Raw genomic sequence first — 12,301 nt, forward strand, 5'->3', positions numbered from 1 at the left:
CTCTGCTAATGCTCCTGCCAGCACAGGGATAGGAAGGGGGGGAGGCTTCTGGTGCAAAATAACAGGGCATGAGGTGCCTGGAGCCTCGTGGGATTCATGGATCGTGGGCAGGCTGGAAACCCAAGAGCCAAGAGGTCTTGCCTCGATCTGGGACGTGTGTTTCTCATAATATGCCAGCGGATCCTCCTCTTCCTCCTGCACCGGGGCCGTGGACTTCAGCATCTGCGACAGCTGCTTGTTGTTGAGGCTGAGCTGGGTGGGGAGAGGGAAAGGACAGGGAGAGGATGAGTGTGGCTGCAGCCTGGAGCCAGCTCCGACTGCTCCGACAACGCGCCTCAACATCTCCACAGCTGATGAGGTTCCCAGGCAAAGCAAACGAATTAAAGCTTCCTAAAGGGGTGTGAGGGCTCCCCGCGGTGACAGACATTCGATTCCCTGCAATAATTACATCCAAGTGCTGCTAATCCACAAATTACAAAGCAGTGCTCACAAAACCCCAGGGAAATCATATTCCTGCTGAATCTTGTCGGGATCTAAGGTACACGGGCAAGAAAAAACAGCAAAAGACTCAGGCCTTCCTTTCTGAAGGGAAGGGGAGAGAGTGGGTAACAGCAGGAGCCCCCAGGGCCCCCAGCCTGTGTCACCCTGTGGCTGAGCCCCACACTGAGGTGTCTTTCTCTCTTTAGTCCCCCTGGGGAACAGCAAAATCCATCAAATCCTAAACAACAAAGCCCAGGTGGGCTCAGTAAGGGTGGGAGACTCTTTGCAGCCCCCGGTCAGGGTGGCTCGGAGGGGCTCTGCCTCCACCCCCGGGGCCCCTCCATACCATGGATGAGATGCCCTCCTCCTCTTCCTCCTGGATTCGCTTCACTGGCTTCAGGAGCTGCTGCAGAGACTTGTTGTGTCGGGAAAGCTGGAAGAGGGACGTGGACAGTGACAGTGAGCACAGGCTGGAGGGCGGCCACTGGCAGCCACAGGACTGGGACATGGGGGTGGGATGGGGGTGCAGGGGGAGCAACTGGGGGCTGGCTTTCTACCAGAGCCAAAAGCTCATTTCCCAGCCGTGCCTCCCCAGGGAGGCCAGTCTGGCTGGGGGAGATGTACATAAATACAGAGGAAAATGTGCAGCCTGTGAGCAGGAGCCCAGCCTGCAGGTCCCTGCTCTCACAGCTCCCTACCTGCAGCGCCAGGATATAAATGTTGTGACCGACTTCCCGGGGGGAAACCTCGGCGTTCTCACACTCCTCCTCCTGCAGATAGGCCTTCTTGATCACATCCACCTGCAAGGCAGCAGAGGGGCAGTGAGTCCCCCCCATCTCCCTGCCTCAGCCTCCTCCTCTGAGAAAACCCTTGGGCAGGGAAGCTGGAGCAGAAGGACCAAGCAAGTGAGATGGGTATTGGATGCAAACCAGAAAATGCAGCAGGACCTGAGGCACAAGTTCAGCCATGGGCTGGGGGCTCAGTGGGGCCAGGCTGGGGCATTCCCAGTTCCCTTACCAGTTCCTGGGGGCGGAGGCTGATGAGGATCCGCTCGGCATTTTCGCTGTCGTGCCTGCTCTCCATGAGGGCCAAGAGGAGCTTGGAGGCATTGTCCTGGTGAGGAGAAGCCCTTGCTGAGGGGAGCTGTGCCCTGCCACTGCCCAGGGCTGAGGGGTGGGCAGAACCCCCCTGTGCCTGGCCAGCTGTAACTCCCCTCTGCCAGCGGCACCTGAGCCTCGTGTGGTGGAGAAGCACCAGCCCTGTCCCACCGAGCCCATGTGCTCCCACACCCGAGGGTCTGACATGAACAGGGTCCCCTCTGCAGGGAGCACCTCACCCCACAGCACAGCCTGTGACCCTGCCAGCGAGTCCATGCAGTGGCACAGATGTGCAGTGACACACACATGTGCAGTGACACAGATGTGCAGTGACACACACACACACACACGTGTGCCCACCACCCCAGCCCGGGGCTCTGGGTACCTTCAGCTGCAGCACCAGGTCCATGCGGTACTTGCAGAGGGGGCTGATGTCGTTCAGGATCAGGGCTGTGATGATGTCGATCCCGTTGGACTCGTGGGTCACGATGCAGCTCTGGGGGAGCCAGGCAGTGAGTTACTGCACAGACCCTGCCAGTCCTCCCAGCTTCACCCTCCAGCACAGCCCCAGTCCCAAACACTGCCCTGCCTGCAGCCCTGGCTCTGCCCAGTCACCCCAGGAACCCCAAAGCTCCATCTCCCTGCAAAGGACACCGTTCACACCACTGAGCCTTTACCCCTGTTTGCATCCCCACATTATCTATCCAAGCAGCAGCTCATGACCTGGGCAGGAGCCCTGTGACCCTGCTCACGTTCTGTTCCTGTTCACACCCTGAAACCAAACCCCATCCCTGCCTCTGCTGCTTTCCCCACATCCCCCCTGTGGACCCTCAGAGAGACCCCCGGACCTGGTTCTCGTGGCAGGGCCCCTGGCAGTACTCGGTCAGGGTCTCCAGGGTCTGGGTGATGAGGGCCACGTTGTACTCATTGATGTAGAGACCCAGCAGCCCCAAGCCCCCCGTGGTGCTGCCACACATGATGTCCAGGAACTGCAGTGTCTCACACACCAGGTTGTAGTTGGTTTTGTTGTTCTGGCACCGCAGGAAGTTCTGTTGAGCAAAGCCCAGGAATGAGGCCAAATAGCACCACTTGGGGACCAGTCCTGGTCCCTCTGCCAACACCCCTCCAGCTGCATTTTGATGGATATTTGGGCTGGGACCATCCCTGCAACCTACAGCCCTGGAGAGCAGCACTCAGTCCCACAGCCAGTCCTGCCACGAACGGCTCCTTCCCCAGCACCAAGTTATCCCCAGGGGATGGTGCAGGTGGGGAAACCGAGGCACAGAGCAACTGGTGCAATGGCTTTTTGGGACCAAACTGGGGCAGAGCCCAGCCCTGCCCCACCCCAGCCTGACCCCCAGAGCCCAGGAGCCCCACAGCCAACCTGCAGGTCCCGGTTGTGGTTCTCGCAGAGCAGCTGCAGGAAGCGCAGGATGGGCTCCATGATCAGCACCGTCACCCCCATCTCGTTGTTCTGGCCCTGCTCCCCCGTGTCGTGGCCCTTCCGAAACCCGACGGCCATCGGGTACCGGGTGGGGGTGCCGGGCAGCAGGAAGGTGTCTCCTCGTCCTGGGGGGAAACCCCACCCGTCAGCACCGGGGTGCCCGAGGAGCCAGTGCCGGCCCTGCCGAGGGCACACGGTACCTTTGGTGCCAGGGTCTGGCTCGTCCTTGTCCTCACGAGGCTTGTTCCCGATGTCACTCATGTTCACGGACACCGTGGACTTGGTCTCCTGCTGCGCCTTCTTCATCCGGTCGTGCAGGACCTTGAAGAACTTCTCAGACTTCTTGTCGCTCGTCATGAGGTTGTAAAAGGATTTCTGAGAGGAGGGAGGGACAGTTGTTCAGGTCTCCACCACAGGGTCCAAGCTGTCCCTGCCTGCCCCTCTGAGCTGGCAGCCTCAGCACGCGAGACCTTGTCTGAGAGAGCCTGGGGTTTGCCTGGGACCCCACTGGGTTTTTCACATACTATTTTTCAGCTTCCCTGTGATAAAAGATTTGGGATAACCCCAGAGTTCCCGCCCAAGAGCCACAGCCCTGAGCCATTTTAGGAATACCCGGCAGAGGGCATCAGCAGGACTCCAGAAATAACCTGGAACCACCTGCCCCTTCCACTGCCTCCACAGATCCAGCCACAGAGCTGGAAAGCTCAAACCATCAGATTTTGGCACAAACACAGGCAACCAAGAGGTACTTTGGCCAAACCCACCGCCCAGGGCTGAGCCCTGCCTGTGCCCACGCCGTCCCTGTGCTGGAACTGTCACACTGCCCACACCAAACCCCGGCTGCACGATCCCCCCCAGCACCTGGATCTCGGTGTTGCCGCCGTCCAGCAGCCGGATGGCCAGCAGGATGCTCTCCTGGAAGATCTTCTCGTTCTTGGTGTTCATGATGAGATCAGCCACCAACTTGGTGGCCCCTTCCCGGTCCAGCCGGCACTGGACAGCGGCGATGGCAGACCAGTCCTGGTCCTGGCCTGTGTGGGAGGACACGATGGATGTGATGGTGTGGGAGTGTAGGAGAACCAGCACAGCTACGTCACTGCTGGGGCACCTCAGTCCATCCTTTACTCCCATGGATGTGGGGTCATAGCAACTACCTACAGGCCCGACCCCATCATGGATCGGGAGCCAGGACTTGGATGTGTGCGAGCAGTGCAGAGAGGCAGGGGAGAGCAGGAGAGGGGCACTCACCTCCCCCAGCAGCATCCCCCATCTCCCCTTTGGAGCTGGACCTCTTGTTCTGCAGGTAATTGTTCATGAGTGTTTTCCTCAGCAGGTTGCCCTGCCAAGACAAACACACGTCACGAGTGTCTCGGGGCAGGGCCAGTGCCAGGGCAGAACTGGCTGAGCACCCCTGGGTGCATGGGAGGGCTCTGCCAGCCTGGAAAGAGGGGCTGTTGGATGCACCACGGGCCCACAATGCTCACCCTCTCACCGTACTTGTTCCTCTTCACCAGCATCTGCTGCAGCGTCCTCAGCACCTTGATGCAGAGCTTCTCCTCCGTCTCCATGAGGTCCTTGGTGTGCTGCACCAGCCTGGCACAGCAAAGCCATTGTCACACAGCTGGGAGGGACCAGAGGGCCCCTGAAGGAACCATCCCACCACCCTCCAGGCACAACCCAGCCCCTCCCAGCACCCCCTGGCCCTCACTTGGACAGGAACCCCCCACTCTCGCAGCGCTGGAACGCCTCCGTCCCCTCCATGAACAGCAGCTCTGGCCGGTGCAGGACGTCCACCAGCACGGACAGCTCGGCCTCCACCAGCGGCTTCAGGCGATCCTCCAGGGCAGTGATGATGTCCTACAAGCCACAGCACACACCTTCAGGGCCAGAGCAGGTCCAGGAGCCACAGGCATGGCAGAGGGCCCCTGCAATGCCAGCGCCTTCCTGCCACCTGATCCACGTCACCCCCTCCCTGCCCTGACCTGCAGCTTCTCTATGATGTTCTTGTAGTCCCACTGGTTGGGGGTGGTGGAGACGCGGGGGAAGGTGCGTGTGGCTGTCTTGTAGCTGGAGGTGTTCCTCTGCACGGTGCTGCTGGAGCTGCTGTTGAGCAGGGAGCTGACGTGGGCGTCCAGGTCCATGGGCAGCGCGATCGAGCGGCTCTTGGCTGCGGGACACGGGGCCAGGGTTGGGCACAGCCCCGACCCAGCTGTGTCCCACCACCCTGCCCGGGGCCAGGCACCCCTTCACCAGCATTCACGTCATTTGCAGCAGAGATTTGGGTTAAACACAGGAATAAACTCCTTTAGGCCAGTGGGGGCCGGAGTGTTTCCACCCATCCCTCCCACTGCAGCACATCATCACCTCCAGTCCCCCAGCCCAGCATCGGGTGGAAGGAGGCAGCAGCTACACTTTTTGGTTGGGAAAGCCCAGCATGGAGATGTTGTAAGCACCCTGCCCTGAATTCCAAAGGGAAATCCCCACCCAGTGCCCAACCACCAGCAATCCTTTCCACGGTGACTCAGTGCTAACAACCCTCATCCTGAGTCAGGCAGCTGCACGCTGAGGGCAAAGCCCTGGTCAGGGAAAACCACCATAAATGCTGGCTTTGTGTCCAGGCAGGGACACACCAGGGAGCTCCCAGCCAAGCCCAGGCTCCGGTTATCCCCACACCACCCTGGCCGTGCTGAGCCGCAGCTCAAGAGAAAGCACAGCCTGGAGCTGAACCTCCCCCTTCCCAGCCAGCAGCCCCTCACTGGGGCATCCCTGCAGGAGGGATGGTGGCTCCTGCTCCCTGCTGGGGCTCAGGCAGCCCAGGGTGGCCGTGTCCCTTGTCCCGTGGGTGCTGGGCATGGCTGTGGGGCAGCTCTTACCGACCATGGCCAGCGTGCGGATGCAGGACTCCACTGAGCTCTTGTGCTGCTGCTGCAGCCAGGGGCACTCCAGCAGCCTCATGGTGGACTGGAGAAGCTGCACCACGATGGTCTGGTGGGTCTGAAGGAGAAAGCAGGCAGGTGTGTGTCAGCACAAGGTGTCCAAACCTTGTTTTGGGGGGCTGGAGGAGCTGTTTTCCTCCCCCAGCCACCCTGCCTGTGCAGTGCCCTGTCACCTGCAGTGAGGTGCTGTTCTCCGAGAAGGGGGAGCTGAAGAAGGCGTTGATGGTGTCCAGCACCACCGTCAGCACGTACTTCTCCAGCGTGGTGTCCGGCAGGCGCTTCTCCCGCTTCTTGCACATCTGTGAGCACAGGGAGGATGCTGATGGCACCAGGGCAGGGGGCTCATGTCTGGCCAGATGCTGCTGGCACATGGTGCTGCCAGGACTGTGCTGAGCTGAAGGACGTGGTGGGTGACACAGCTCCTGAGTCCGTGACAGAGAGCCCTGACCACTCCCCAGCTCCTACAGTAGCAGCTACACGAGTTCTCACCGTGCCCACATCCCATGGGCGGCTTTGAGGGAGCCTTGGGGACACCGACCTGTCCCCATCCGAGCCACTGCTGCTGCGTCCCTCCCACCCAACCCTCCCTGTGCACCTGGGCCATGTCCAGGGTGAAGTTCTCAAACAGGGTCCAGATGTGGTTGCTGGTGTAGATCTCCTTCATCTCCACCTCCGTGTCCACGTAGCAGTGGTTGACGAAGTTCACGTAGGCCATCTTCACCTGCCAGGGGGGCAGGGGCACCGTCAGAAGGCAGCTGGTGCAAAGCCACCATCACCCCCCTGACGGGCCCCCCGTACCTCCGTGATGCAATCCTCGTGTGTCACCACCCGCACCACGTCCTCCAGGGGCAGCAGGGACGTGCACTTGATCTCCGTGTAGACGTTCTTGCCCTCAGCACAGGCAGCCAGCAGGTCCACCAGGGAGATGTGGTACATCAGGGGACTGTTCTCCTCCACCCCGTCCCTGGCCGCCGTCATCATCTCCAGGAGGGTGGCCAGGGAAGCCTTGTCGTTGTAGAAAACCACCACATCGTCCCCGGCGTTGGTGAGCTGCAGGGAAGGGGCAGTGGTCACCACGCTGCAAAAGGAGGGTCAGAAACCTCCAAGGCCAACGGTGTCCTCTGCAGCAGGGGGACAGCAGCAGACAGTGAAGGGTGACAGGGACATGTGTCTGCAGGGAAAACCGGGCATTTGCAGTGCAATCAAAAATCACAGCTCGTGGGACTCCAAAACTGCCTCTTGGACCTTGCATTGGGCTCCTGGAGATGTTTCTTACTCCAGAGAGGAGCCAGCATGGCTGGAAGGCTCTTCCTCAAGGAAGAAGCCAGTGGTGCAGGTTCCAAGAGCGATGCCCTGGCACAGCCCCCGGTCCCACCCCGCTGGCAGGGACTGGTGCTCACCTCGGTCATGATCATGTCCTGGCACTTCTTGACGTACTTGCCCTCGGCCTTGATGATGGTGTGCAGGAAGTCGAGGTACTGCACGTGGCGGCCGTGGGTGGCCACGCAGTGGATGAAGTGCTGTGGCACCGTCTCGTTGATCTCCGAGCAGAGCTGGTAGTTGTTGAGGAAGATGTGCTGCATCGTCTCTGCCTCCAGCAGCTGTGGACCAGGGCACAGAGTGAGGCCTGGGGGCTGCAGCAACAGCCCCCCCACCCTGCCCTGCCCCTTCCTCTCCAGGGTCTCCTCCTGGCTTTTCCATCCCTCGCTCTCAGCCCCAGGAGTGGCACTGAATTCCTCCCTGTGCTGCTCCCTGTGATCGCCCCTCAGTGCCCCCTCCTTACCCCCGGGGTCAGGAACAGGTTGAGGTGTTTGTGCAGCAGGGCCTGGTTTTCCTGATTGCCAGCACAAAACTTCTGCAGGAACTGGTGGGTGAACTTCAGGATCTCCATCATCTTGGCATCTCCCTGAGGAAGGAGAAACACCCAGAGCTGGGAAGGATGGAGAGCGGCAGGAGATGCTGCCCCACTGCCTGCCCAGCCACCATGCAGGGGGGTCCCTGCATCTCCCCCTTGCCCTGGGCACTCAGGACCAGTGGGTTTCTGCCCACCCACCTTCTCATACGGGATCTGCAGCAGGTCCAGCATCACTTTGTGGGCGTCCATGTTCTTGAGCAGCCGCTGCTGCTTCTTGCGGACCTGCTCCCCGACCCCACACATCTTATTGAGCCGCTCCAGGATCTGGGACAGAGGGACCACCACGGAGAGGAGCTGAGCGTGGGGCCCCTCAGGATGGCCACCAGCACTGGGGCTTGCTTGCAGTCCAGATGCTTCCTCCATAAACCCAAGTGCTCCCTGGCACCCCCTCACAAGTCCTCCCTGCAGCCCCACGAAGAGCCCTCATACCTGTCACCCCCCCCAGTCCCCTCCTGTCCCCCCAGAGCAAGGCTCACTCACAGCCCTGGGGATGTGACGGCTCCTCCCTGTGCTGAGCTGGCAGGAACAAGCCCTGGCTTGGACTCGTTTCTCCTGAACCCCAGAAGAGCTTGAAAATCACCCCAGGATTCCATCCCCTCCTGCAGGTGCACCCAGCCGTGCCCCTGGGAACAGCCCTGCAGATGGGGTTTGGTCTCACTCACCCCCTTGACTATCTGATAGTTCTCGCTGCTCTTCTCTCCCGGAGCAGTGACCTCCTCGTCGGCACCGTGCTGCAAGGGACACAACAGCACCAGGGTCCCACTGGGCACAGTCACACCCGCAGGACCCTCCTGGAGCCTCCTCCTCCTCCAGGGAGAGGGTGCACGGCCCTCTGAGAGGGGTGAGGGGTTGGACTGAGGTGAGCCCCCCTCTGCCTCCCACTGCTTCCCCACCCCAGTTCCCAGGGTCTTGCTCAGGGCTCTCACCTCCTTCTTCTCCTTCTTGTTCCCCTCCACTGCACTGTCCCCTTTGCTGCTGCCCTTCTTGTCCACCCAGAGCTCCGATTTCTCCACCATCGTGCGGAGTTTGTCCAGCTCAGACTTGATCACCTTGTAGTTCTCCACATCCTGGGCTGAGATCAGGAGCTGAACCTGCAGCGACATTCCCAGGGGTTTCCAGTCTGGGGCACAAACCCCACTCCCCTCCTCTCTCCCAGACCTCCCTCTCAGGCCCCATCCCAAATTCTGCACCCACAGGCAAGTGTGGGGCACTCAGGGTGCTCCAGAGCAGTGTTCTCCCAGGGTCACCTGTTTGAAGGTGTGCAGGACCTCCTGCCTCTGGCTGAAGTGCTTGAAGAGGAGCTGCAGGGAGCCGGAGATGAGCGGGGGGTAGTCGTGCATCGTCAGGTGGATCAGCACCCGCAGAAACATCCTCCCTCCCTCGTCATCCACCTCCAACATGCTGCTCGACTTCCTGCAGCCGGGATGGAAGTGCTGGGCGTTACAGCCCCACGGGAGCTCCCCTGTGCTCAGTCACCCCCCAGGGCTCCAGCAGCCTTCAGAGCCTCCTCTCCCTCATCACCTGCAGCTCCCAGCCTCGGCAGGATGGCCAGGAGGGGAAGAGCCCTCCTGTCTCTAGGATAACTCACCCCACACCGAACATGGCCTCCGCGTGCTCGCCGATCCGGTCCAGGTTCATGGCTGCAGCTGAGGGGAGAGGGAGGCAGTGAAAGGGGTGCCCAGTGCCTTCCTGGGTGCTGGAAGGAACCCACAGGAACCAACCCAGCTCCCTGACCCCGCCGCGAGCACCCACGGCAGGCACCTCATCCCACCCCACACTCCCTGCAGGCAGCAGAGGTTGCAGGAGCTGCCACCTCTGCCACCTGTGTCCTGCCAGCCCGTGGGTTTGCTGAGCTGGGGGTGCACCAGGAGCAAAGTGGGAGAGTTACTTGTGGAGTCAAAGGCTGGAGCCGTCCCATCGGCTGCGCTGTCCTGCATGGGGTAAACTTCCACAAACTCCTTCTTGAAGACAGAGAGCAGGTAGGAGATCCTGTAGTCCAGCCGCACGTTCAGGATGAACTGGGAGCAGTGAGGAAAAAGAAAGCAGAAGTGAGTGCCCTCTTCATGCCAACTGTCCTTCTGTGTCAGAAAATCGCAGCCCCACTGGCTCCAACCTGCAAGATCTCCAGGATCTTCAGCTTGGTCTCCATCACCACAATGTTCTCGTTCTCAATGCTCCTCCCTCTGTCCACTTGCTCTGGGGCTGACCCAGCACTGAGGCTTGGAGGGTTGAAGATGGACTGTTTCCTGCTCAGCACCATGGTGGTCATCATCTGCCCCACGCCCTGGATCGACCTCCGCACGTTCTTCCCTGCAGAGGCAGCCACAGCAGGCAGAGTTAGTGTGGATGGAGAGGGAGGTGGCAGAGGCCCAAGGAAGGACCCCCTTAGGCTGGAAGATGCTGTAGATTTCACCAGAGAACGAGTAGGAGGGACTGAATGTTTCTCTGGCATGGCCAAGGGCTCCCCACAGTGCACAGCCAGTGCCCACCCAGCCACAGCTTCCCTGTCAGCAAACCAGTGGCTTGTTTTCTTGCAACCAAAACTGGAAAGCACTGCGCAGACCATGGAAAAGCCGTTCCTGGTTAAGGACAGGGACTCACCCGTCACCTCATCGTTGTAGACCGCCTGCATCATCAGCTGGGGGTTCTGGACGCAGTCGATGATGCCCAGCAGGGTCCGTGTCAGGCGCAGCAGCTCGCTGAAGCTGTAGAACCCGAAGTAGATGAGGTTGTGGGCAAGGCTGACGACCTGGGGAAGGACAAGGCAACTCCAGAACTCCAGACCTCGCTGTGCTCGGGGCTGGGCAGGAGAATCAAACGTGGGGGCCAGGGATGCCCAGCACAGGTCATGGCACAGGCAGTGACACAAACCGTGCCACCTCCTGCCAGTGCCAGGGACACCGGCAGCACTCGCACCTCGAAGGTGAGCTTGTTCTTCTCCTCGTTGGCGAAGGGCACGGCCTCGCTCACCACGTTGTTCAGGTAGTCCTCCACGAACTCCATGGTGCTGGCAAACTTGTTCTTCTTGTCGTCGCGGGACACGTTGAGGTTGGAGTCGTAGCTGCCAGGGGAGATGTCGGGGTGAGCTGGGTGGCAACGAGTCTCCTCCTCCAGGCAGGAGCACTGTCCAGGCAGCTGCTGAGCCATCGTGGCCAGCAGTGATGCCCGTGACAGATTGCCCACTTCCTTCTGAGGGCTGAGACCCACCCAAGTCACCCCTCCTCCTGCCCTGCCCCTCAAAGCCCCCGTGAGCCCCAGCGTGTCTCACTCTTTGATCGTGATGGCCGTGGGGATCTCGGTCCAGAGCCGTGCAAACTTGACGGGCATCACCAGCTCCTGGGGGTCCCTGTCCACGTGCACGTGCAGCATGAGGTGGCAGAAGGACGCCCGCAGGTCGAAGGGCAGCATCTCATCTGCCATGCAGAGGAAGATCAGGTCCACTCCCAGCTGCTGGGAGATCTCCTTGATGGCCAGGTACTGGCGGTCCAGGCACATGCGGGCAAAGAGCTTCAGCTGGTACCTGCCCAGGGGTGAGGGGGAGAGGGAGTGAGGCCGTGCAACCCTCACACCCTCACCTGGAGAGAAGATGCCACGGGATCATCACCTGTAGTAGCTGAGGACATTCTCATCATGGGCATTGCCAGCCCGGGCCTCCTGTGCCAGCTGCCGGATGCTTTTCTCGTGGTGGTCGTTGTTCTTGTCCGTCCAGGTGAGCCAGACCTCCTCCTCTGAGTACTCGATGCTCAGGTACTCATGGGACTGGGACATCTCCTTCACCGGCCTCAGCCTAGGACAGGAAAGGGATAAATCTGGAGGTGTTCCCGTGGATGGAGTGGCTGCACCTCAAGGGGTGATGGGGTTTAACCACAGGAGCTGGTGGAGGCAGGACCAGGCACCAACCCCACCGTGGAGAGCCCCTCCCTGGGGCACTCACTCCGTTTTGATGAGGATGTCGCTGTTCTTGGAGTCCAGGACACACTTGCAGATCAGCTCCTGGGTGACGGGGATGGCGATGTGGTTGGACACACACAGGTCCGACAGGTAGTCCAGAAACCTGCCGAGCAGGGGTAGCTCGCTGTGAGAGGGGGCCCTGGGGGTCCCCAGCCTCCACCCCAGGGCCCTGAGGGACAGGCCCCCCCAGACACCCACCGGGGCTCGCGGTTCTTGCGCACGAGGCTGACGAAGGTCTCCACCTCGGTCTTGGTGATGTGCTTCTCCAGCAGCTTGCGGTTGTTGTGCAGCAGGGCCGTGATGGTGTCCTCGGCCAGGATGTCGTACCCGATCTGGGACTGCATCATCCCGAACTGCTTGGCAATGTGCTCCTGCGGGGGCAGAGAGCTGGTGAGCACGTGCCCCCTGCCCCACCGAGACCTTGGCAGTGCCCCGGGGTTCTGAAACACGGGGTGGGACGGGGGGTCACCCCCCAGCA

The 12,301-nt window shown here is 60.9% G+C and overlaps 1 protein-coding gene across 2 annotated transcripts in view; it reads right to left on the reverse strand.

The window, feature by feature from the left end:
• Positions 1 to 12,301, reverse strand: part of ITPR3 (inositol 1,4,5-trisphosphate receptor type 3) — a 36,311-nt gene that overhangs the window by 7,313 nt on the left and 16,697 nt on the right. The window contains exons 16-47 of one of the 2 annotated variants that reach the window (XM_017835839.1): positions 12,022 to 12,194; positions 11,807 to 11,926; positions 11,477 to 11,659; positions 11,141 to 11,392; positions 10,789 to 10,933; positions 10,474 to 10,621; positions 9,986 to 10,182; positions 9,761 to 9,890; positions 9,461 to 9,518; positions 9,120 to 9,285; positions 8,799 to 8,963; positions 8,535 to 8,603; positions 8,011 to 8,136; positions 7,741 to 7,863; positions 7,358 to 7,558; positions 6,756 to 7,007; positions 6,553 to 6,678; positions 6,131 to 6,256; positions 5,895 to 6,015; positions 5,004 to 5,188; positions 4,730 to 4,878; positions 4,506 to 4,614; positions 4,270 to 4,360; positions 3,883 to 4,052; positions 3,222 to 3,396; positions 2,962 to 3,146; positions 2,426 to 2,626; positions 1,963 to 2,073; positions 1,498 to 1,593; positions 1,179 to 1,280; positions 827 to 913; positions 142 to 252 (exon numbers count right to left, since the gene is read on the reverse strand). In XM_017835839.1, coding sequence (XP_017691328.1) covers positions 142 to 252; positions 827 to 913; positions 1,179 to 1,280; positions 1,498 to 1,593; positions 1,963 to 2,073; positions 2,426 to 2,626; positions 2,962 to 3,146; positions 3,222 to 3,396; positions 3,883 to 4,052; positions 4,270 to 4,360; positions 4,506 to 4,614; positions 4,730 to 4,878; positions 5,004 to 5,188; positions 5,895 to 6,015; positions 6,131 to 6,256; positions 6,553 to 6,678; positions 6,756 to 7,007; positions 7,358 to 7,558; positions 7,741 to 7,863; positions 8,011 to 8,136; positions 8,535 to 8,603; positions 8,799 to 8,963; positions 9,120 to 9,285; positions 9,461 to 9,518; positions 9,761 to 9,890; positions 9,986 to 10,182; positions 10,474 to 10,621; positions 10,789 to 10,933; positions 11,141 to 11,392; positions 11,477 to 11,659; positions 11,807 to 11,926; positions 12,022 to 12,194 — 4,653 coding nt within the window. Of the gene's footprint in view, positions 1 to 141; positions 253 to 826; positions 914 to 1,178; positions 1,281 to 1,497; positions 1,594 to 1,962; positions 2,074 to 2,425; positions 2,627 to 2,961; positions 3,397 to 3,882; positions 4,053 to 4,269; positions 4,361 to 4,505; positions 4,615 to 4,729; positions 4,879 to 5,003; positions 5,189 to 5,894; positions 6,016 to 6,130; positions 6,257 to 6,552; positions 6,679 to 6,755; positions 7,008 to 7,357; positions 7,559 to 7,740; positions 7,864 to 8,010; positions 8,137 to 8,534; positions 8,604 to 8,798; positions 8,964 to 9,119; positions 9,286 to 9,460; positions 9,519 to 9,760; positions 9,891 to 9,985; positions 10,183 to 10,473; positions 10,622 to 10,788; positions 10,934 to 11,140; positions 11,393 to 11,476; positions 11,660 to 11,806; positions 11,927 to 12,021; positions 12,195 to 12,301 lie in introns of both variants that reach the window. The other variant, XM_017835838.1, reaches the window with a different exon arrangement.

The sequence above is a fragment of the Lepidothrix coronata genome, unplaced genomic scaffold (genome assembly GCF_001604755.1).
Source record: "Lepidothrix coronata isolate B3197 unplaced genomic scaffold, Lepidothrix_coronata-1.0 Scaffold263, whole genome shotgun sequence".
In the NCBI taxonomy this organism is placed as follows: Eukaryota; Metazoa; Chordata; class Aves; order Passeriformes; family Pipridae; genus Lepidothrix; species Lepidothrix coronata.